Source organism: Petaurus breviceps, unplaced genomic scaffold (assembly GCF_028583685.1).
Source record: "Petaurus breviceps papuanus isolate PSGF00001 unplaced genomic scaffold, PetGlider_PUasm1.0 90762, whole genome shotgun sequence".
NCBI classification, from domain to species: Eukaryota; Metazoa; Chordata; class Mammalia; order Diprotodontia; family Petauridae; genus Petaurus; species Petaurus breviceps.
In genome coordinates this window covers 1,602,857-1,628,575 of record NW_027187339.1, presented here as the reverse complement: position 1 = coordinate 1,628,575, position 25,719 = coordinate 1,602,857, and the positions used below count along the sequence as shown (strand labels likewise).

General features: G+C 41.0%; 1 protein-coding gene across 3 annotated transcripts in view; it reads right to left on the bottom strand.

The window, feature by feature from the left end:
* The window catches only part of ADK (adenosine kinase), a 647,588-nt gene that overhangs the window by 47,718 nt on the left and 574,151 nt on the right, over nt 1–25,719 (bottom strand). For all 3 annotated transcript variants that reach the window (XM_069068290.1, XM_069068291.1, XM_069068292.1), the window contains exons 8-9: nt 21,981–22,016; nt 13,701–13,815 (exon numbers count right to left, since the gene is read on the bottom strand). In XM_069068290.1, the coding sequence (XP_068924391.1) occupies nt 13,701–13,815; nt 21,981–22,016 (151 nt within the window). The remainder of the gene's footprint in view (nt 1–13,700; nt 13,816–21,980; nt 22,017–25,719) is intronic.

Below are 25,719 nucleotides of genomic sequence, written 5' to 3'. Positions count from 1 at the left end.
AGGCAATTCAATATAGGTTGTACACGTGTAGTTATGCAATACATTTCCATAGTGGATATATTGTGAAAGACTGACTATATTTCCCTCCCTCCTATCCCACCCCCCAACTTGTTCTATTCTCTACTTTGATCCTGTCTCTTTTCAAAAGTATGTGCTTCTAACTTCCCTCCCCCCCCCCCCCCCTCCAACTTGCCCTCTCCTCCATCATTGCCCATCTCATCCCCTTCCCCTCTACTCTCCTGTAGGGTGAGATACTCTATTTAGTGTGTATGTCATTCCCTGCCTAAGCCAAATTCAATGAGAGTAAGGTTGACTCATTCCCTTTTGCCTTCCTGTTCTTCCCCTCCATTGTAACAATCTTCCCTTGTCTCTTCTTTATGAGATAGTTTACCCCATTCTGTCTCTCCACATCTCCTCTCATTATATTCCTCTCTCACCTCTCAATTTCTCCTTTTAAGTATCATCCCTTTCTATTCAATTGATCCTGTGCCCTCTATCTATGTATACCTATACACACACATATATATATATACACACTTACATATGTATTCATATGCCCATATACCCTCCTATATAGACATATATATTTATATTCCCTTCATTTATATTCCCCTATAATAATATAATCATCATATATTATATTCCTCACATTTATATTCCCTTCAACTATCCTCATACTGAGAAAAGTTTCATAAGTTACAGTTATCATTTTTCCATGTAGGAATGTAAATAGTTCAACTTTGGTAAGTTCCTTATGATTTCTTTTGCCTGTTCACCTTCTCATGCTTCTCTTGCTTCTTGTATCTGAATGTCAAATTTCCTATTCAACTCTGGTTTTTTTCATCAAGAATGCTTTAAAGTCTTCTATTTCATTGAATGACCATATTTTCCCCTGAAATATGATACTCAGTTTTGCTGGGTAGGTGATTCTTGGTTTTAATCGCAGCTCCTTTGACCTCCCGAATATCATATTCCAAGCCCTTCCATCCCTCAATGTAGAAGCTGCCAGATCCTGTGTTATCCTGGTTGTGTTTCCACAATATTCAAATTGTTTCTTCTGGCTGCTTGTAATATTTTCTCCTTGATCTGGGAACTCTGGAACCTGACTATAATATTCCTAGGAGTTTTCTTTTAGGGATCTTTTATAAGAGGTGACTGGTGAATTCTTTCAACCTCTATTTTGCCCTCTGGTTCTAAAACATCAGGGCAATTTTCCTTGAGAATTTACTGAAGGATGATTTCTAGGTTCTTTTTTTGATCATGGCTTTCAGGAAGTCCAATAATTTTAAACTGATCTCTCCTGGATCTATTTTCTAGGTCAGTGTTTTTCCCAATGAGATATTTCACATTGCTTTCTATTTTATCATTTGTTTGGATCTGTTTAATAGTATCTTGATTTCTCATTAAGTCATTAGCTTCCTTTTGCTCTAATCTAATTTTGAAGGAATGATTCTCTTCAGTGAGCTTTTGAGATTCCTTTTCCATCTCGCAAATTTGGTTTTTTAAGGCATTCTTCTCCTCATTGGCTTTTTGAGTCTCTTTTGCCATTTGAGTTAGTCTATTTTTTAGGTTGTTATTTTCTTCAGTCAGGTTGTTGACTTTCTTTTCATGATTTTCTTGCATCATTCTCATTTCTCTTCCCAATTTTTCCTCCACTTCTCTTATTTAGTTTTCAAAATCCTTCTTAAGGGGTCCTATGGACTGTAACCAATTTTTCTTGAAAGCTTTTGGTGTAGGAGTTCTGACTTCACTGTCTTCCTCCTGTTTCATGCTTTGATCCTTTTTGTCCCCCAAAAAGGAATTTAAAGTTGGACTGCTGTGCTTGCTTTGCTTGCTCATGTTGCCACTCAATTACTTGACTTTTGAGGTTTTTTTTTGCCACAGTAGAACTCTTGCTTCCAGAGAGGAGAGCTTTGTCCCAAATTTCTGGGGTTTTTGCAGCTACTGGAGCTATTAGTTGGGTGCCCTCTCTGAAGCCTCCACAGGCTCTGGCACCTGGTCACACACCCCAGAACAGCAATCTAGATCCAAACAGGTTAAAGCAAGAATGATTATCCTCTGAATTGTTGCTTGGTCCCCCTACAATTTGCAGGCCAGGAGCTTTGAAGCAGCCACACAGTGGTGGCTGCATGGCCGCTGTCCCTTAGCCCCTTCTCCCTCTGGGGGCAGAGGACGGACCACATTCTCAGTTCCCCTGTTCCCAAAGTCCACATTGACCTTTTACTTTGCCTTGGGCATTTATGGGTTGATAATTCTGGAAACCACCACAGCTGCTGTTGATCCACTCTCTCCAGCCGTGGCTAAAACTGGGGGCTCATGCTTGGGGCTCTCAGCATGCTGCGGTGGACCCTTCCTGTCTGCCTGCCAGGCTGCCTTCAGTGGGAGATTTGTTTCTCTCTGTCACTCTGTGGTTTCTGTAGCTCTAAAATTTGTTTAGAGTCATATTTTATAGGTTTTTGAGGTGGTTATGGGGGAGCTCACAGAGATCTCCTGCTTCTACGCTTCCATCTTCGCTCGGCCCCCAACTCACAAGCCCCCTTTTAGAAAGAATGGCAGTACTAAGCTGCTTTCTTTTCTTAGAGTGAGTAGAAAACCAAAAGGGTGGGAGCTGGGGAGATGGCAAAGAGGGCCAGGGTGGGCATCTGGATGGGATGTGAGGCAAAGCCAATTTGAGGCTGGTTACAAATAAAGAACCCTGTGAGCTTGTGCTTTTTTACTAACTCACCAATCAAGACAGCTCACCCCCAGGGCAGAAGTTCTAAAGCTAGGTGGATTAACTCAGATACACATTTACATTCCCACAGATACACATTTCAGATTTCACATACTGACAGCCTGGATAGGGTAGCAGTGTTTTTCTAAATACTATTTCTAACCTCTACGGGGCCATTAGCAGTGTTCCTGTGTTTTCAACAGTGACTGTAATATCTCCCAATTTAGTATCATCTGCAAATTTCATTAATGTGCTATTTACTCCCTCTTCTTGATCATTAAAAAAGATGCTTAATAAGATTCCACCCGGCACTGACTTCTGTGCCACCACACTATAAACCTCCTCAACTGAATTCATTAGCCTTTTGCATTACTCTATTTATCATCTTTAAATCAAACCAATCTTGAATCTTTCAAGGGATTGCCCCTAGTATTTTCACTGAGAGACATATAGTTCTTTCTCCCTACAATGTTTTTTTTATTCCTATTAAAAATTTCTCTGAAACTCCACAGGGTTGTATATTGCTAATGATCTTTTAGAATAATGTATAAAGTTTGGCTCTTTATCTTCGTATTTGATCCTTTTTTCTTTAAGAAAGACACATTCCTATTCTCACATATCTGCTAGCTTTCCTGACTCTTTCGGGGAGTATTTCAGGGTATTTTGGGCTGCTCTGGAGCTCAAAGATGGAATTACTTCTCTTTTGGAATCACAGTCAGTAAGGTGTAGGAGAAAGAGTGTTAGATTTGGAGGCTGAGGACCTGGGTTCAATTCTGACTGTCCCTTATTACTTGTGTGACCTTGTGGGAGTCCATTTACCTCTCAAGGCCTTCATTTATTTATCTGTCAATTGAACAGGGGTTGGGCGACATCTCTAAAGTTCCTGGACAGGGTGTTTATTTGGGCCCAGATCAAACTCTCTCCATCCTCTCTGAAATCTACTCTGAGCACTCCAGCCCAAACAGGAAATCTCTTTCCTCTAAATTCTTATAGTACTCACTGTTTGCAGTACTAAGGAGATAAAGGCAGCTGGGTTGTACAGCGCATAGGGTATCGGACCTAGAGTTTAAAGAAAACGAGTTCAAATCCAGCCTCAGACACTTACGCACTGGGTGACTAGCTTGCTTCAGTTTTTCCATCTGTAAATTGGGGATAATAATCATACCTTGCTTCCCCAGGTTGTTGTAAGGATCAGATGAGATATTTGTAAAGAACTTGGCTTCCAGCACTTAATCCTATACTGAGGATGATGTTATATAGGAGACAGAATGCGAGACTTGAAATTTGAAGGCCTTAGTTAAAATTCTTCCTTCAACATTTGCCAGCTGTGCAACTACAGAGGTCACTGGCTGACCCTTAATTCTGAGGAGTGCATCTGTCCCTTCTGTGGCAGCCGTTACAGGAGGTCATCTCAGCGGTGTTGGGAGCCTGCCCCGCCAAGGTGTTCTAACACCTCATCAAGTAGACCATTCCTACCTGGTGGCACCAGCTCTGCTCCTCTGGAGTAATAGGGACTAAGTTTCTCTCGCCACGGCAGCTTTTCTTGTGCTTTGGAGAATAGTATGTCTCCTAATCAGCTGCTCCTCATCTGAGATTTTTCAAGATCTTTTTATCACCTTGGCATCTCTAATGGGGAGCTCAGCACCCAGCATTCCAGATCCAGGATACAAAGGACATTCTAACTCAAAGCCTAGGATGATGAGTGTTTCCCATGATGGTGGCTAATGGAATCACCTGCTCTCCACCCTGCCCCCATCCTTGTGCCCTAATGAGGAGGACAAACAGGTTGCTGAGTTCCGAGGCTTGTTTGTTTTGCTTTTTGGAGGGCAATTAGGGTTAAGTGACTTGCCCAGCTAGTTTTTGTGTTAAATGTCTGAGGTCAAATTTGAACTCAGGTCCTCCTGACTCCAGGACCAATGCTCTATTCATGCGCCACCTAGCCACCTGTGGCTTGTCTGTTTTGTGTGCCTACCATGCCTGACCCATAGTGGGTGCTTAATTGATGCTGGCTGACTGAGGGCATGAGATGGGATGGAAAGATAAAACCCAAGCTTGGGGATGACTACATGACACAGACATATGCTCTGTTCCAAGGTGTAGCTGATAAAAGTATGATGGGATATAACGCAGGAGGTCAGTCACTCCATAAAAGAACCAGAACCAACAGCAGAAAAGCCTGGGGCAAGTCCAGTTTATTTACAACAAAGGACAAGCCTTTTACAAGGAAGTAGGTGTGGAAGGGGATGCTGGTCCTCATCACACCCTCAAATTGCTGGGCCATTCTCAGTCCCTGCCTGATGTTCTTGCTTTTTCCACCCCTGGAAACAACTGCTGATGTCTACATGGGCCACTGGATTTCTTATAGCCCACTCTGGGAAACACTGGAGAGAATGATGGAATCATGCCTACCCCCTTACCTAAGAAGCTTTATGGAACGTCTTCTTCTACAATTAGGATGAGTCCTGGACTCCTCAAAATCTTGGCTGAGGGCACGGCTACATCCTTAATCTAAATAAAGTATGCCCTTTATTTGTTGGAGAATACACAGTGAACTTCTCTTTCCCAAATGAGCTTCATAAGGACAGGGACTGTATTTAATTCTTCTCTGTATTCCCTGCAATGCCTGGCACTGTCCTTCATACTGAGTAAACACTTGCCACTTAAATGAATGCATGCATAAATGAAAGATGGAGTGAATGAATGATCTTAGGGAAACGGGTGAGGAGGAGAGGTCCCAGGAAACACTTTGGGGCAGAATGTGAGCCTGCTGCTCCTTTCAGCCTGTATCCCATGGTTCAAGGATTTTAAGACACACACAGGGAAAATCCTCTATCCCTAGATGAGTATGCCTATACTTTTATAAGTTAAGAAACCAAAGGCTAAAAATGCCTAGGAATAACAGTACATAAATAACAATGCAGGTTACCCAAAATTACCAGCTGACCTGTCCCAGAGGCTGTGTTTACCTTATTGGCATAGTGACAAAATAAAAAAGAATCCAGATGGACCTTAAGAGTTGATTGCAATGACATGTGATAATGAGATCTTGCCCAGTTGAACACCCTTCACTGGGGAATCCAAAAAATCTATCAAAATAAAGATAATTAGAAACTGGCCTAACAAAAGCAGAGAAATTAGGGGACTTAGCCATGGTTAGGGAAAAACCCTAGAGTCCTGGCTCCCAGTGAACTCCTCAATAGATAATCTGAGCTGCTAAAGCCACTGAGCATGGCTAACAGTTCTGACTGAAGCCCAAACAAAAAAGTTTGGTTTGCATTGGGCCAAGGTTGGTTCATTTTAATAATCTGTAGGCAATATCTTTTTTCCTTTAAAAGGAGGAAATTTTTAGCTGTTCAGTTGTCTGAATCAGACTTTTCCACCACACCCCCAAAGATTTTCATCTGGACTGAAAACTTAACACTCTATGTTTCAGCCAAAAGAAAAATTTGCAGCCAAGTTGTAAATCTCTGAAAAAAAAAAAGATGTATTTTAGCAACTAATTGAAATGCAGAAGGAACACTCACCAGTCACAAACAGTAATTATCCTCAAAAAGTTAGTAATGTGCCACTTTAATTAAATATCAATTTATAACCATAATTTCAAGAGCTATTGAATTGCAGCAATTGATTATTTAGAGTTTTAAAATGAAATGAATAAATGAATTCTCTAAGAATAATTTAGGCTAATGTGTGTATACATTTATAAACACGTGTAGATGCATGTAATTTTCTACACACATGCCTGCATGGGAGCATAGACATGCTTTGACACCAGAAAGTTTTCAGATTCTTAGAAAGTCTAACTACAGAACAGCCTCAGCTTGTGAAAACCTCTTTGGCACAAGACCCAAGGCATTCTGAGATATCAAGAGTGGAAAAGTTCATTGGACTGGATAGGCATTAGCTCATCGGCTGTAGGGGGGAAAGTCTTTATGGGATTCTCCAGGGTCTTTCTACAGGAAGAAGGATTTTTAGTCATATTTCTGCTAGCACCTCTACCTATTTAACTGGGGCTTTGTTCACCTACCATCAAGACTATACTTTCGAAGCCATCATGTTTCCTTCAAATATATGCCCTGAGGAACAATGAGTAGAGGAGGCAGCAAGGTTCATTGGGAAGAATACTGGCCAGAAAAACTGGGGGATTTAGTCCTGACTCTGTCACTAGTTTCCAGTGTGGCTTTGATGGGAAAATATTTAACCTCTCTGGCCTCAGTTTCCTTACTGTAAAATGGAGGAATGGAGGAGTTGGTTGAACTCAATGATTTCCAAGGTCCCTTGCTGATCTATTACCTTCTTTGGTGGTGAGCCCTTCCTGCCTTCCTCTCAAACAGAAGTCTAGAGGTAGGTGCTAGTCCAACATCAACAGTTAAAAGTTTATGGATTAAAGTTTATGGCACCATTTTTACTAGAGCTATATCTGTGTACCAGCAATGCACATGTTGGCACAACCGAGATTTCTGTTCTGGTCTTAGTCTCTCTAACATGGTAAGCAGTGTGTGGCTGAAATGTTCTGGCTGTGGATCCCCTTGAAGGGATAAGCTGGTCTGGACTTTTTTCCAAATATTAATACTACTCAATGAGTAGATCTCAGGTCATGAGCTGGATGGAATCTCATCAACCATCTAATCCAACCTCCTAATTTTATAGACGAAGAAACTGAGGCTTAGGGAGCTGAAGTAAACTAACCAAGGCCCCCCAGCCTGATCCCCAGAGGTGAGATCTGAAACCAGGTTTTCTGATTCTAGAGTAAGGGCTTTTTATTTTTTTTTTCCTATAGTGCCATGTTATCCATTCCAGGGCTGCTGTGAGGCAGGCACTTCACAAACTCTTTACCTCTATATAAATGTAGCTTATTATTATTGCTGATAATAACAATAAATCTGCCCACTGAAGATTATCTTCCATTTCACTCATGGCTAGAAACCCTCAAGTGGAAGACAGAAGGACTGACTCTGCTGTCCAGCCTGGCCCCTGGGTGTGCCAACGCCAGCGCCCATTTCCCAAGCTCACCAATTCAACAAGGAACTTCTTCAATGTAAAATTCTATGCAGAGTATTTACTGCCTTTTTGGAGGTGAGATATCTAAAAAAAAATGATAACTGAGTCCTAGGCAAAGAAGGTTTTCTCTTTAAAGTCTCACCTGATAAATGCCTTGTATGATTTTTTTTCCCATGAATGCTTAATACAGAAATCTGGGATGAATGATACTTGGTTTACTGCCACTGCCACTAATCTCCATCAGCAAGAACAGTATTTAGAATTGGTTTGACTGTGGTGTAGATGTGATTTGAGAATGATTTGTAATAACATTCTGTACCAACAGGAGTCATTGTGATAGGATGGTATTATTCTTCTACCTACTAAGACTTTTTTTTTGGAGGACTTATATTTTCTGGTGGGAGCTTCCTGTGGTTTGTATCTCCCAGGACCTGTAAAACATGCTGGTATTTGGTTTCTACCATAATCTACCAACTTCACATTGTAAATAGGCTGCAAGCTTCCCAGAGGACCTAGGAACATCAAACCAAATCCTCATTGTTTATTTTTACTGCAATGACAGAGGTTATGGTGAATCAACTGCCTCAAAGGATAAAGCTCCTCCAAGTCAGGGATCACTTCCATCTGGCAAGATCTGTGGATTACCACACAGAGCAACTAGGTGCTTAATACTTTTTGATTGATTGCCTGATTAAGCAACACTCATGGAGCTCTTCTGCCAGTTTCTGATGCCTGAGAAAGGCTATTTCCACCCCCCTCCTTCTCCTAAGACCTGAAAGAAGCTCTTGAGATCCTCACATTCATTCGTGCTACAAACATTTATTAAGTGCCCAGTGTGTACATAACACAATGGGAGAGCTATACATAAAGACAGAGGAGACTCTGCCCCTACTCTCTGAAGAGTTTGCCATGGCAGATAAGATACATACACAGATAAATCAATACAAATAGTAAGGGCACAAGAGGACAAAGTGCTGTGATCACAAGCTGTCTTTTCTAAGAACTACAATTCAGTCAGCCCAGGCAGATGAGCAAATGAATGAATGAAAAAGCATTTATTAATCACTTGCTATATGTTACGCTATAGAAATCTTAACTCCCTGAACATCAGGCTCACTGAATAGCACCATGGCCCTAAACTAAAGATTAATTAAGGCAAGACTCTAATTCTTGAGAATCAGTGAATTTTAGCAGGAGGCGCACTGAACGTTAAGTCAGAAGACCTAGAGAGTCTTAGTACCTACACTTTTGAATTTCCTCATCTGTAAAGTTGAGATGATAAGGCCTGCCTCACAGAGCTGTTACAGGGAAAGCTCTTTATATGCTAGTAAAGTACTACGGCCTTCTTAATTTTCCATTTGGAGGAACTGGATGGATCTCCTTGAATAAATCCCCATGTGACTAGTCAGGCAGCTCAATACTGAAGACTGATAAGAAATGGTAAAATAGAATTATTAGCCCTTCTTTTCCTCTTTCCCTCCAATCCCCATAAAGTTTTGGGTCCTTGGCCAGCATGCTGGAACTAAAGTATTGCTCATTGGATGATGGATGGCAGTAGAATGCTCAAGCAACTACTGTGTCCTGAGCTAAAGTGGGCTGACATGAAACAGGGTGGACAGGACAGGACAAATACCTTAAAGCCTCGATGCCATGCAGTCGAAAATGTTCTAGAACAGCCGTGAGCTTCTGGGACAGCTTGGAGTCAGAACGCCGGGGGGTGGGAGTGGGGGCTCAATTCCAACAAAAGCCTCAGAATGCCAATTAGAGTCTAGGCAGCAGACACGGATCGGATCCCAGAACATCCAGAGCTCTGGAAGCCCGGCCTTTCATGCCTCTGGCAAACCTTGAAAAAGGGGCCCTTCATTTCTCTAGCTTGGCCTCAAGCACCACTACTGAGGCATACCTGCCACTCCGAGCGAGCATCACCTGTCACCTGAGATCAGCTAGGCTGTCTCCAGTCTACCTCACAGACTTTAATATGTTTTTTTTTTTTAAGTTTTACATTTAAATTGGGGTTGGAATGTGGGGGGTGGGGTTAGAATAGAGATGCTAGGAAAAACGATTTTTAAATACTTTCTCTCCTAAGAAAGGATACTTGGAGGGGTGGCCAGGTGGCTCAGCGAGTAAGAGCACCGGCTCCAGTGTTGGGATGACCTGGAGATCAGATCCCGGGCTCAGACACTCAGCACCACACCCAGAAATAACTGGCCATGTAACCTTGAGCAAGTTACTTAACCCTGATTGCTTAAAAAAAAAAAATAAAGGATACTTGGGATATTAACTGTAAGGTATCTAGTTCAACTCTGGCTGTGCTGAGCTAGGTATTCGGGGTGGGGGACAGGGAAGGATTGACTGAACAATTATTGCTAAACATAGTAAATTTAGCAGCGTTGATTTCTACATAGTCTGCAGTGTAAGGTTTAAGGCATGAGTACTAATTGGTGTTTTAGTAAGTGTGTTAGCTCTGCCCTGTGCCATTCTAGAATACCATAGTATGTTAAATTAAGGGATATTTTGCCCCCCTCCCCAACCCCATCTTCTTTCATTAGTATTTTAATGGTAGGAGGTGGGGAAAAGCTGATCCATATTCAGGAGGAGAGGAGGGGAAAACAATAACAAATTGGCATCTCTTCTGAGAATTGCCCCACAGGCCAAGCATTTTTATGTTCTTAATCATTATTAAATGACTTAACATGACACCCAGAGCCTGGCGAATGATTGCATCCTGACATGAGAACGAATTACAAATGAAATGAAAGATCAAGCCGTATTAGAGGACTGCCTCTGGGAAATGAAAATCTTTAATTCTCTTTTATTATTGACATTTATTTGGCTGCCATGAATAACAACATAGCAAAGAGATTCAGCTCTGCTTGTGCACTGAATAGCTTATCCCAGGGCTCCAAACTGCATTAACATTTATCATGTTTGCTTTTGTAGCTGACACTGCCGCACAGATTCTCGATCCATCTCGTATTTATCACGCAGCACAGATATAGTACAGCCTCGAATGTAAGTTCATTTTCATATGGTCAGAACAGCAAAGATTAGCAAATGTCCTTCAAATAAGCTCCTGGTTGTAAACATTTCCAAGGGTGGATTAATAGATTTGTTAACAAGATCGGTTTAAAGAATAAAATGAGTGCATGAGGCAAATTCAATTGCTGGATAAGAGTGAAATTTTAAAGGTTTCAATTTTGGAAAGGACTTGCAAAATCACACTGGAAAAGCTGCTGTTAGTGTGGTTTGCCTCATTCAAGTATACAAAGCGTCTAAAAGGAATGTCTTCATATAGAGCAACCAGAGAGCATTTTACTGACTCTAAAAGTTAGCACTCTGGCTTCTGTGAGATGAAGAGTGGACTTGGATAGGTGAGGAAAAGAGAGAGGAGGGTGGGACTAGAAAGGGAATGTTGTTTTTTAAAACAGCATTTATTAAACAATTGGAGTGAGCCACTTTAGAAAAGGGAAAAATTTAGGTTCTTCTATCTCTTAGTAGGGATAGACAGCCTTCCATTGTGAATTCTTCCTTTCAATTGCAGAAATCAACAGACTGAAAGGGTTTTCATCCCATGCCATGATAAAAGGATATGTATGTAGCACTGGTAACTTTGCTTATGCTCTTCTCCCTGCATGGAAACACTCTCCCCTCTTGCACCTGGCTCAATACATCCGACTCATTCTTGAAAGCCCAGCTTGTCTTACTTCCTCTATTTCATTTTTCTTCCTCTACTTAAGCTTCCCCTTCATTGATCTCCCCCTTTTCTGAATCCCCTGAGGACTTAACTGCAGAGCTGGAAGAGCTCTCCCAGGCCATCTAGGCCAAGCAAGCCAGGAATCTCCTTCAGGTCATCCCCAAAAGTACATCCTGAACCTGTAGCAGGAAAACCACTCCTTCGAAAAGCCCCTTCCATTGCTGTTCAGTGCTCATGTTAGGAAAGGTTCTGCCACGTTGTCAAACGTGATTGGTTTTTTTCCCCCAAACGTTTTAAAAGATGCTTTTCATAAACAATCATGATAACTCAGGCAGAACATGGACTATAATCAGCAACAAATTGTATACAACTTTCAAACTCCTGTCCAAAAACCATGCAAAATATAAAAGTCACTATAAAACACAATGAATAGTTTTCATTTTATCCTTTAAAGAAGAGGGAAAACTAAAAGTGAGGGTGGACACTTTCACATTTAGCAATATGCTGTTTAACAAGTTTTCATAAGCCCACCTTGACTCTGAATCAATGAAATGACAACTGCCTAATTCTTAACTGGAAAGAAAAAGATCCCCAGTATAAAAGAAATGTGCTGAGGGAGGCCACATCAGGGCTACTGCTGAAGTTCAGACTGCTTAACATGACCTGTGGGGTCTGCCTTGTTCCTTTCACTCACTTTCTGTACCCTGGGGCCAACCACAACAAGTGAAACAACTTTCAAATACCTGAAGAGAGTAATTTTATTCCATCCACCGCCACCAAGGATCCTCTCTAGACAAAGCTTCCCAGATCTTTTCATTGATTCTCATATGGCACAGTTTTTAAAGACCCACCTTCATTGTCCTGGCTGCCCTCCTATCTGTCAGTGTTGATACTAAAATCTGGTATCCATAAACAGAAACGATACTCCAAAGCAGTCTGACTAAAGCAGGGGGCCCTTAAATTATTGCCTCCCTCACTTTAGGGGAAGATAATTTTTAAAATTAAATTTTTATTTTTTTAAATGAATAAAAAGTTATTTTCTTACCTTTCCACCCCAACTCCCATTAAAAAAAAAGAAGAAAAAAAGTCCTCTTGTAACATATATGCATACTGAAACAAAACAAATCCCAACATTGGATATGTCTGAACAACTTATGTCTCATTCTGTATCCTGAGTCTGGGTGAATATCACTTAGCATTTATTTATAAACTTGTATATTATATTATATTGTTCATAATTTTGTTTTGCAAAATAGGCAAGATGGGCAAGTTCACATTATATTGATTATTACTGTTATTACAGTTAATATTACAGGTAAAATTAATAATGTTATTACAGGTAATAACAGCCCCCTGATAAGCATTCCTGCCTCAAAATCTCCCCTCCCCAACTAGACTAAAGCCTTTTTGAAGGGAGGAACCACTTGTTCTGTATCATGTAGAATAATGGGTAGGTAACACAAGACTTGGACTCCGGAAGACCTGAGTTAAATTCCTGCCTTAAGACACTTACCAGCTGGGTGATGCCTGGCAAATCACTTAACCTCTGTCTTCCTTGGTGTCCTCATTTTTAAATTGGAGATAACAATGCCCTCCTTCCCAGGGTGGTGGTGAGGATCAAATAAGATAACATTTGTAGAGCATAAAGCACTACATAAATGCTAGATTTTTTTTATCACCTGGAGGACCATGTTCTATCAAGTGATGGAAGGAACCCAGATGCTTAATCAAAAGCAAATGAAAAAGGAGAACTGTCATGCAGTTAATGCCATTACTATTCACTGCCTAGCACAGGAAAAATGACTGCCATGTGGCTAAAATACCCTTTTCAACTTCTCTACAAAACACTGTGAAACAGACAGTGGAGGAAACTCCAAGTGAGAATTTTGACTCTAAAGCATCAAGCCTGGGAATTCACTTGGTCCTGGATTTCATTCCTTCATTTTCACAAAAGCTCAAACTTACCACACTAAAGAAGCAACAACTGCTTCACCAGGAAAGGGTGTTTCTAGTTCTCGGCAAAGACATTTAGATGGATGAAAAAAAATCTCACATCAGAAAAATCGAAATGAATCACAGTTTTAGGATTGGCCCTGCAAATATAACTTTTTGTAAGAAAAAAAAGAAGTCTTTGCTGTTGAGAAACAGAAGGCAAGATCAATTTATTAAAATAAAAAAAATTAAGGTAGACATTACTTTGAATATATCTTATGAAAGAATAAAAATTTGTGGCAAGTCATAAAGCCGTGATTAATGTCTATAACATGGTATATAACACATATGTGCATGTACCTGTAGCCATGATTGTGTCGTTCTTTCCTTGAGTGAAGATTACAGTTCGCTGCCTTTTCAAGTTCACCTTTGGCAGAGCTTGTGCCTTCCGGGCTATCTCTTTAATTTCTTCAGTCTATTAATAGAAATGAAAAGAAAATTCTTATAACCAGTACAGGAGAATAGAACTTTATTAGCAGATCAAGGATTTTCCTGCCTATGAGGAGAATACAATAGATTGGGCATCTATTAAGGTGATTTGCAAAGGGGGGGGGGGAGACAGGGAATCTTTTATTCTTTCAAAGGTTTATACAATATAATGATGCCACTGACTTTAATTTTGGAAATAATATTGTAGTTAAACCAACTGCTCCAATATGAAGCTAAAATAACTACAATCAAATATGGAGGACTCCTACTCCACCTGGTCTTGCCTGTTCCCCCAAAGTTGTATGTGTAGCTCAGAAGTTCCAGAGTCTTCTGCCCACCCCAAACGCCCTCCCCCCACCCCCATCCCAATGGAAACATCCTTTTCTATCACAAAGGCTGTTGTTCAGGAGGCAAGGAGTGGTTTTACATCATTGGGTATGAGGAGACCAAAGTACAAAGCTAACATGCAGAAGAGGAGGGGGATCAAAGTTGGAAGGACAACAGGAATTAAGGGAATAAGTCATTTAAAAAATTGTTTATTTATTCATGTGAGTTTATTATTTCTCTCTCCCAGTCCCACCACCTCATCAGAACAACAAAAAATAAGGTATTAAAGGCAGATGACTTGTAGATGAGACAATTGGGAAGCAGCAAAGTAGGCAAAATGGGCCAGTTTCCTTGGGTTAGCATCCTCCTGATTAGCTTTCATACCTCCAGTGTCTCCCCTCCCCAAGCTGTACTCTACAAACCTCAGGTCTGACTATGTTACTCCTCTGCTCAAGAAGCCTCAGGACTCCCTGTTGCTAATACAATAAATTTGCACTCATCTGCTTGTCCTTTAAAGCCCTTCCCAATCTGGCCCCAGCCTCCCTCTGGAGACTTCATGCATAGACACACTCTACACTCCAGGTGAATGGTCTCTTTGCTATTACCTGCAACACGACATTTTACTTCCCATTTCCACCATCCCCCATCCTTGGAATGCACTCTCTTCTCATCTTGGCCTGGCAAAATCCCTAACTTCCTTCAAGGTTCTACTCAAGCACTGTTTCATACACAATACCTTTCCTGATCCTCTCAGTCACCAATGTACTCCAAATCCATGCTCCCCTTCCTTCCCCCATCTTTATATTGGTTTTGAATTTATTTTTCATTTTAAAAGGCAACATGGTTTACTAAACACAGAGCTAGTCTTGCAGCTGGGAGGACCTGGGGTCATACTTGGTCATACCTTGGAAACACACTATGTGACCCTAGAGAAATCACTGAACATCTCGGTGCTTTAGGCAATGTTCTAAGAACTACTGTTTGAAAAGCAGTTTAAGATCTGCCAGATACTTCCTCACCAAGAATTCTCCAACACCTAGGAGATCACAGGGCTGGGGGAAAACATTTTACAAATATTTTCCAATTTTATCTGCACAATGACCCATTATTCCTATTTCACAGATGAGGAGACTGTGGCAGACAGAGGTTAAGTGACTTGCCGTGGATCACACAACTAGCAACTAAGTATCTGAGGCTGGATTTAAACTCAGGTCTTCTGGACTCCAAGTCCAGTGCTCGGCACAGTATGGTGCCCTGTGGGGCATGTTCCACCTTTGTTTCTATGCCTCTAGTGTTTGGCACAGTGCCTAGCATGAAGGAGGCACAATGCTGTTGTTAGTCGTTCATTTCTGAAGAGGACCAATGACAATGAAGGCAGGAGGAAATCCTGGATGAAACATCTGCATGTTGATACTTAAGGAGGGGGGGTGACGTGCCCAGAATGACGAACATGCACAACCCATGCTGTGCTTGGCCCCAGTGCCTTTCCAAGCAGGCCCCCCTCCTCACTGCTGGGGAAGGAAGCAAGGTCTGCTGGCCTCGGCCCCATCTCAGTCTCATGTCAGGTGCTGCCTAAGAGCAGATTCCAGAGGTCATGGAGCTTTAACCTTCACTTCTTCAGAGAGCAGGTGTTGGGCTGAATCAGGATCATCTTCATTATCTTCCTTTCAAAAACCAGAGCTGCAGTGACGATGCATATCCCTCCATCTTCTCAACAGGCTGTGGGCTTGGCACAAGGTCTGATGTTACTATTTTGAGAATGGGTTTCGGAACAAGTTTGGGGCTTCTGGATGGCTTGCACACTCGTTAGAGATGAACCACCAGAGTCCTTAGAAAGTCAGTACCCATGCTAACAGAACAGGAAAGGTTAACTCCCATTGCCACGATACTGAGGAACAAGGGATAAATGGAAAAGGCTGTGATGGTGGCCCACTAATGAAATGAGGACAGAGAACATACCTGCACAGCAGTAGGGAAGACTTTTCCATTGAAATTTTTAAAATCTCATCTCTGGAATATGAGGATTTTTTTTACTGATCCTCATTTGAAATATATGAGATATTGACATAATAGGGAAAAGACTACCCAGCTAAAGGACTAAGGCTCTTTTTTTGATGAAAGATTGACCTCAACAGTTTGGAGGAGGGGAACAAGTCAATCAATTGTAAGTCTTGAGGGAGCTTAGAGGAGTTTATTCATTCATCCAACAAACAATGATTAAACACCTAATAATAATATTACACAGTACTTTCAGGTTTACAAAGGCTTTACAGATAGTATCTAATTATATCTTCACAGCAATTCTGGAGTGTTGGTGCTATTAATGGTCTTCATTTTACAGATAAGGAAACCGAGGCAGAGAGGTTAAGTGATTTGTCCACGGTCACACAGCGAGTATCTGAAGCCCTGTTTGAACTCAGTTTTTCCTTACTACAAGCATGTGAGTCTATCTGCTACATGAGCAGTGGTCCATCTGCTGCATCCCTTCGCTGCCTAGGAATGTACAGAGAACTTATGCTGAGCTGAACTTAAAAGTTCAACTAAAACTTACTATCTGTCCTCAGGGCCTTTACACTCTAATATTTATATAGAGCTTAAAAGTGGACAAAACCTTTTCCTCCCAACAAGCTTGTAAAGTAGAGAAGGTAAGTATTATTATCACCACTTACAGATGAGCCTCAGACAGTAAGGGACTTGCTTCTGGCATGGTCCGAGAGCTAGACAATGATTGTCAGGCCTTGACCTTGGGTCTCTCCTAACTCCAATATCAGTGGTCTTCTCTCAACAGTCATTTCATTTAGGTCACAGTAAAGGACTCAGAACAAATCTTGGAATAAAGGTACTACTACAAGACTAGAAGAATGTTTGTGGTCATTTATTCTGCTCCCCTGCCTGTAGATAAGCCAACATATAAAAAGATTCACAAGCAGCTTTCTGCTGTTTTATATTTAGAGACATTTAGAAAAATGCTTACATTTGTCAGTCAGTCATTCTAGGGCCTAACAATGTCAACTGTCACAAGTTCCTAACTCATATTCCTCACAATGAAGCTTCAGAACATTTCCTCTACTCCCACTTAACTGAGAATAAAAACCAAACAAAGCAGTCATTACATATGTTCATATAAAAAATCTTCATAAAACCTGAAAGTACTGTCAAGGGTCTCCACAGCCTTCTCTTCTCCAGGCTAAATCCTAGTTCACTGAATATTTACTCATATATACTGTTCTTCAGACCTTTATATAGCTACAGAACTTCTCCTTAAACTCTCCCTAATTTCTCCTCGTCTTGGTACCTAAACTCTACAGCAGAAAGGGTCTCTCATTAGTAATGAGTATCGGGAATTGGCCTGTGGAATGTGAATAACAAAATGAATTTATTCATCTTAGAAACATGCTGCCTTCACCCTTTTCTTTTAAGGTGAAGTACTATCCAGCCAATTCCTGTCTAATTTGGACCAGTCATGATTTTTAATTTTGTTATATACTCCTATCTAAGAAGTCATTCGTTATCTTGCTCTTACGAAGCAGGTCTCTCCCCATGAAGCCCTACTCCAGATGCCTTTGCCTGCACATTTCCTAATAAGCAAGGTTCTTTGGACTGCTAGATAGTTCTCCAATTTATTAAGATCATTCTGATGTTTAACATCTTCTTTCGATATGTTGATATGCACTTTTATGTTTTATTTCATCTGCAAACTTATTGTCCTTTCCATCCCATTATTTTGGTCACAGATAAAAAAGCTTAGTACTACTGGACTGAAAACCAACACCAACAGAATGCTACTTTTGATGTTCCCCCAATGCTACCCCAATGGATCATAACACTTGGCATTTTCCAAAAAGGTGGGAATCTACTTAAGAGATCTGATGTTAATATGTCACGTTAGGCAACATCTTATATAGACCGAATCAGAAAAAAACAAACAAATAAATATCCCTTTCACTTCTTCTGAATTGAATACATCCTTCTTCACACTATGAGAATTTGCCTAAGGATCCAACACTCTGGTCTTCCAGCAGTACCTCGGTGGTTGTTTCATTAAGGAATATGGAGCAGAACCTAGAATGAGAATGGGGTTATTGGGACTCCCTGAGAAGAAGCACTCTGTGGATTTAAATGAGGTTGGAAGGATTCACTCCATCATCTAATAGGCGCAGAGTCACTCTGCATGGCCATTCCTCTCCTGCTCTTTGTGGGGGGAACTTCGGAGAGCAGGACACTTTTCTCAGGAAGTCTCTAGGACTCTTTGAATCACAGTGCTTCAGGGCTCTCTCTGGCTTTTCCGGACCAGTACTCTTTCAGGTGTACAGGCAGGTGGATGAGTGGGAAGGTTTCTGGTCACAGTCTCTGGGATGGGCACAAAAATACATTCCAGGGATCCGCCAAGTAGGCTGCTGCGTCTTCGAGAACCACTGCCACCACCTGAGTCAGAGAGAAGTAGCCCAGAGCAGGAGAAAAACTGTCCAGCACAGAAAATTTGGCCTCTTTTAATCACTTGACACATGATCAGTTCACAGGCAATGATAAAATCAAGTACTCCTGTACTGGAGCTTTTGTGGATTTTTCCCCTCTTCTCATTTTATTTAAAACAATTTTTAATAAAGATTTTAAGGGCTTCTATAAATGGAACATACTTTTAAATTGCCCAATTTTATCTGATGTAAGTTCTAAAAATATAAATCTTTAATTATCACATCCTCAAAATAAGGTATATTTTAAAAATCATTCCCATTTGAACTGAGTTTCCAGAATAATAAAAGACCTTATGAAACTTTACCCCAAGTATTGTCATTTTAAATTCTTAGCAGGGCTGTCATTTAAATCAGGTACCAAGCAATTTTCCATCACTTCCATAAAAATACTCTTTCTTTTCTGCTTTTTGCTCTACCCAGCTCCCGTTCTTATCTCATTCTCCAGTGCCCTGCTAGCTGTCTCTTTTTTACTGTAAATTACTGAATCCATTTTAGAGATTGAAGATTTTTTTTTTAAAGAAGCATTATCCCAAATTTACAAAGATGCTAAGTAGAAAGTCAGGAACAATAACACTCTGGACATTTCCGGATGATTAAACATCGGTTACTTTTTTAAAAATTTGAATGGCTCTCTCAGCAGATAGATCAGTGGCAGTCAAACTCAATAGCTTTGGGATCCAATTGGGACCAATTCTTGGTGAATACAAATTATAATTGAAGAGGAGTATAGAGAGACAGTGGTACTGAAAAGGATAAATGCTTTCCTTCTTCCCTTTCTTCCTGAGCCTACAAGTGACAAGTTTTTACTCTCTGACAAAATTCAGAGGAAAGGGGAAGGAGGGTTCAGACAGAGATTCCACAGAGACCCATGATAAGGTCTCATAGTATTTAAGACTGTTTGGTTGAAGTGGCCTGTGCTTGTTTGTTTCTCAGCAATATTGAGCTCTTAAGCTAATGCTTCCATATATTACTGCTTGATGGACATGAGGTTATGAAATCATGGAGCTTCTCCCACATGCAATAAGTGTTGTTATTAATGAAATGCTTCATTGAGGTTATTCTACTTGTGGCTCATGTTTACACAATTCGTTTTTTTTTAAACCCAGGGAGAGAGGGGGAGGGAAGGAGGGAAGGAGAGAGAGGGGGAGAGAGAGAGAGAGAGAGAGAGAGAGAAGACTTACTGATAATGCTGCAAATCTGTCAGTCTTACATGTCACTGTCAACACAACTGACAGGTCAGTTTTTGCCCTGTAAAGAGCTAATCAGGTAAAGAATTGTAATCACTGTGCACTTTGTTGGATGCTGTAATCAAATATGGCAGACATAAGGTGACCAGAGGAAGCCACACTGGCATCTCTAGGTACTAATGGAAAAGCTAATGTGATAGTGGTTAGCAGACAACAGCAAGAAGAGTGTGTCACTAACGCGGAATTTAAACCAGGCACATCCAGAACTGGTGCTCCAGAGGGCAATAAAAATCTAAAATGGGCAAGCTTAATAAACTATTTCCTCATTTTCATTGTCTAGCTACTTTGGGATCTCGCTCCTTTATTATGCGACATGTTATATTTCTAAGTATCTATAAAACATGTTTTATTTGATAGAACAAATCCAAGTACCTTTTTAAAACATAAGATTTCGACAGAAAAGGAGCCTGATAAAAAATAGACATCTGAATTCCACAAGCTTCTATCTATTAAAGATCTCCGATGTATGTAGCAACCTAGGACATTTATTTTTAATATGACAATTTCTCATCATCATCACTATCATCTCAACTTTTAAAAAATGTATTAGGAATATTTGTATTCTTATGATCTAAACATTTGTCTACTCAGATGAACATTCTCCTGGCTGCATTAATCTTGCTGGTCTATTGCTATTTAAGAAATTATGAAGTGAAACAAAATATGAAGAAAAATGAGTGAATACTCATCTCCACCAAGGAGACTACTTGAAAAAAATATGCAAATACCTACTAAAGTGGCACTTCGGTTCTCACAAGACATGCTTCCAGGGCTCAGGGTCCAGGATTTGGAACCAGAATCCCCAGGGAGTTCTCTAGGGTGCTAATGTGTGACCTTTGGCATCTAAGTGATTACTTACACTCCAGGCCTCATAATCATCATCGGTGAAAGGCCTTGGGTTTGGTTGTCAAGTTTAGTGAGATGGCTGAAATGTATGCTTCCTTGGGAGTACAGTTTCCAGGAACGGAAACAATCAGCCATTTCTACCTTTTAATATCAAAATCACCACAAATTCATACACCACCTTCTTCTGAGAGGCTCAAGCTGGGCTATGCTAATGGCCTTCTGTCACTCTCTGTTGGCCTCCTTGGGTGGTAGGAATATAAGGTGAGGGTTTGTGTGTCCTTCTCTCCTCTCCCACCACGGCTCAGATTTAAATAAGTTCTTTATTATTTAACATTTTGGGCTGAATGGCGTACTAAGGTATTGTACAGAACACAGAATTATACATAGACCTGCCCACTCAATCTGACAGTCAGAATGGATTTCCTCCCCCTCAGTTAACCTGGCTTCAAATTAGGAGCTGTGTTTTCCAACATCATATTGTGAGGCTATATTCCATAGCTAATCATTTGGCAATGACTGCAATCTGATTGGAGTCAATAACAACCCCACAGAGCCTCTTGAAGGAATATCTCGTCAAGATGAAAAACTCACAGGCAAGAAGAATTGGGGCTTTGTACATCATTCCTGAGCACTAGTGTTTACTTCAGTTAATCTATGATTGGGGTGGCGGCAGTGATCCTATTTCTGTGTATTTTATATTATGTAACCTCCACCCCCTCCCCCAAACCCCAAACAGGCAGTTTATGTAAGTGGGGGTTTAAATTAATCAGTTCCTAACAACTTTAAATACAACCTTTCTGAAATTAATTTGCATAATGAGAATGCATATGTGGCAGGGTTGAAGTTATTTAAACAGCGTCCTATTCCACGCTTTAGTCTTGCCCCGCCACTGCTGCAGCCGTGGATCTTCATGGAGTGTAATGCAGCTAATGAGGTAGCTTTTTAACTGAGCCAACTGACAGGCCCCATATCTGCAGAGGCAGCTTGAAATCGTGCCCAACCTCTTGGCTTCCCAAGAGGCTTTTCAAAATTCAATAAATAACATCTGTAGGCGATGTTGGGTGCAGACCTAGCAGAGTGCGTCATAACACTGTGCTGGCAGAACAAAGAAACCATGACGACTGCCAGGTTTCCATGGCAACGGCGGTGCAGCTCAGGGAGTATAATAGCACATCAATCACTGTCCAAAAGAACTTCATTATCAGCAAGAAAAAACCTTTAGGATCTGTTTAGTGTGCAATTGTGGGTTAACTCACCTCGAAGCCTTGCTCTCTAGCAAAAGTGGCGGCTTCCTGAAATAAAAAAAAAGGAACAGTTAATTATAAAGTGCTAGATAATGAAGAAATAACCCGTGCTGAAGCGCGTCCAAACCGTCTTCCTTTGACACAATTATCTCCATATACCCAGAGAGTGCCATTTTGATTCTGGTATTGAAAAGATTTGTCCCCCTTCCCACCCCTGCCTAAAGCAACATAACCACCATGGACTTCACAAGTTCAAATGAAGAAGATGCAGGACGTGTTTTCATGTGGATGCCACATTGAGTGCAGGTGATCTGACCTCTGTTAGTGAAGACAACCACTTCAAACCAGAGAAATGAACTGACAGCTACACCTTTAATCACAAACAACACCACTATGGTCTTACTATGTGACCTCAGATGTCCAGAAATTAAACCTAAAAATAATCTGAGGTCTCATGGCTTTAAAAAAAAAAATCTTAATGCTAATGGCACAATTGAAGGGACAGTATTCAATATGTAATGCCTTAATCACAGGTGAAAGCAATAGAACAAATGGCAGAAAGGCATCCAGGCAGTAAAAGCCCCTTTCTTTTTATTACTGATCTAACCTGTTTGTTTCATGCCCATATTTTAAAATCCAAGGCTGATAAAAAAGGGTAGCAATTTCACTTCCCAATCTGCTTCTCTCTTTAATATGAAAAAATACTGCAGACAACTGTCAAGGGCCTTTACATCTTAACTTACATTCCTCCAAATTATCTCTGCCAAGAGATATTAATAGAAGGATGGGCTTTGAGCCTAACAGGGTAGTGAGTAGATCCAACGCGACAGAAATAACTGTTTCTCCAAACCATGTAAGGGAGAAAGGAGAGGCTGGGTTGAGACCACCACTTTAAGTACTACCTATGTGTTAGATAACACACTAGCAAAACCTTGAGTGGGAGGGAACGTGTGCATGCACACCCCCTCCCTCCTAGCAAACTCATACAGATTGGATCTGGAGGGCCATTTTGAGAATTCGGAAAGGGCAAAATGGATGATTACAGCTGGACGTTGAAGTTAATACAAAGCGATAAGCTGAAAAGAACAACTCCTCAGGCTGCTTGCTAGAGAAACATGAGGCTGACCAGGTTGGCCTAAGCTGATGTTGGAACCCTGCCCCCCTGCCCCCCCCCAAAAAAAACCCAACACAACTGAATCACGGCCTTGACAAGTGGGTCCAGGCAAGGTTAGTCACTTGGACAATTTATTTACAATAGCATTCCTTCTCGTACATCACACAGTCAATGACACTTGCTGGCCTAGCTGTCAAAGAAGAGTGTAAGGATCAAACTCTATCAATGCCATGTTTTCCCAAGCTGCCATGTGATTAGCTAAGCTCATTCTCATATAAAAAGACAACTTGAAAGGACCCATTTAAACTATTTACTTACATAGAACTTCATTATGGGCATGGAAGACTTCCAGAGGAATGAGACCCAAGGGTAAGAGAGGGAATTTGGGGAGTCAGGAGGGGGATAAAACTATAATAAAACACAATGCTCAAAAGCAAATCAATAAGGAAGGCTCATACAAAGGTCACACAAAATCAGGTGAGTCGAGAGAGACCAGTTGTATCATAGCATTACCTTTCCTACTGCAACAAGTCATTTGCAGCTTTGTTTAACCACTGCTAAACTACTATAACAGTCACAGCAAAGGATTCTAAGGAACAGTGATACAAATAAATTTCTCATTGGGAAGGGAGGTGTTTTAAAAAGGTTAATTCCATTTTCTATTGCAGAGTCCCCTAAAATGGCAAGGACTATGGACTCTGTCATCAGAATGGTTAAGCACTTCTTCTGTGCCTTCAAAAGATCTTATCTTTGGACTTCCTCCCACCTTCCTTTGATCTTGGGTCTGGAGCCCTCATCACTCCATTAGAGAAGGCAGATGGCTCCTATCACTGCACACTTTCCCATAGCTAACTCTGATCTGAAGGTGTTTTTGGCTTAGGGAAGTAAGAACATTTATTTTATTTTTCCCTTTCAATCAAACTCAGCAACACTGGGACAGTTTGGCACAATGATGATTTTAAGCAGAATTCTAATCTTGGGGCATTGAAGGTCAAAGAGCACTGGGGGTGTGGTTGGGGCTGTAACTTTGGGCAAAGAAGAGAGGTTCCAAACATTAGGGGCACTTCCAAGAGAATTAACCAGATCATAATGAAGAGGGTTTTCCAGTGTCTTTCCATAGTAAAAGTGAGAAAAGGAAACAAGCGGTCCCCATCTGTGCTGCCGGGGGCACCACAGACTGAGTTTCCCATATCTAATAAAGCAGTCAGGTCGAAATCCAACCTTGGAGTGGCCGTGACATGTGGAGAATAGCTAAGGTTAGGAGAGGGAAGCAGGGCGGTTCCTAATGGAGGTGATTATCCATGTGATAATCATTATATTTAAAGAGTTTCCATTTTGGATCAGACATTAAAAAAAAAATCACAAAGGAGGAGGGATTAAGGAAATAAACAAGCTTCCCAGAAGCTTTTGCTCCCCTGGGAGAGCAGCAGCTCCATCCATGCGTGACATGCGACAACAGCAAAGCCAAGCAGGCCGGGGAGAGAATTTCTTAGGGGCTGGATTTCACATTCAAGCTCCTTTCCATTTTGAAAACTTTCCCTATGATTTCATCTTTCTCAGGCAGGTCACATTTTTGGAATCAGCTCCCATTGTCATTTAGACTATAATATAGTATCATTTGGGGTTTACAAAGAGCGCTGTCCCCATAATATGTCTTTCACAACAACAGAGACATTTTTTCCTTTCTGGAACTGGCTGTTGTGAATAAAATGACATGTAATTAATGCCTCAGATCCTCATCTATACCATACCATTTAGGACTTATACATCACAGTAGGTTTGCTGCCTCTGAGACCAGGCTGAAAATAGCAATGGGGAGCCAACAACAAAGATTGGGCTCCGAACAGCCAAACTGAGGTGGTGGTTGTTGGGCTTGTTTTCTTAAAGAGGATATCTGAAAATGAACAGTAAGTGAAAACTGTATATACATGCTTAAATAAAAAGCTATTTAAAGAGATTAACATACCTCTATTAAATAGAATACACACCCTTTTAAACTGTTCACACTGTTCAGTTTATAGATCATTATATGTGTGTGTGTGTGTGTGTGTGTGTGTGTGTGTACATACAAATGTAGAGACAACTTCCATTAGTATAAAATGGAAAAAAAAAACCCATCTCTTTTGGCTTTTATATGCATTTCAGGTAATACTCAAGAGCTTATTTCAAAAAGCAGAACTCTGTGACACAGATGAAGCTCACCCCAAAGTCTACTTAGCCTCTTAGCTCTGGACCGTGAATGTGTTCCTATGCTAGAGGTTTTTTGTTTTTGTAAAGCTCGGTAATCAAACACCAGAGATGAAGCATAGAGTAGTGGATAGAAAACCAGCCTCAGACTCAGGAAGCCCAAGGTTCAAGGCCAGCCTCTGACCTGTTCCTGTGACCCTGGGCAAGTCACTCTCAGTGCTCCAAGGCTACTCTCCAAGACTCTAAACTACAGACAAGGTCCTGACAGGCTCATCACCTGGAGCTCTTCCTCCTTGTGAAAGCGCAGGCAAACACTTTTAAAGGGCGACTGACTGAGAGCCTGAACATGGCCATGACAGCGGGACGGTGCTGGCAGGAGCAGGGAGTGCAAACTGCTGTAAGGCAAGGGTGGCTGTTCTGGGGAATCAAGTTGAGACCTAAGATTATATG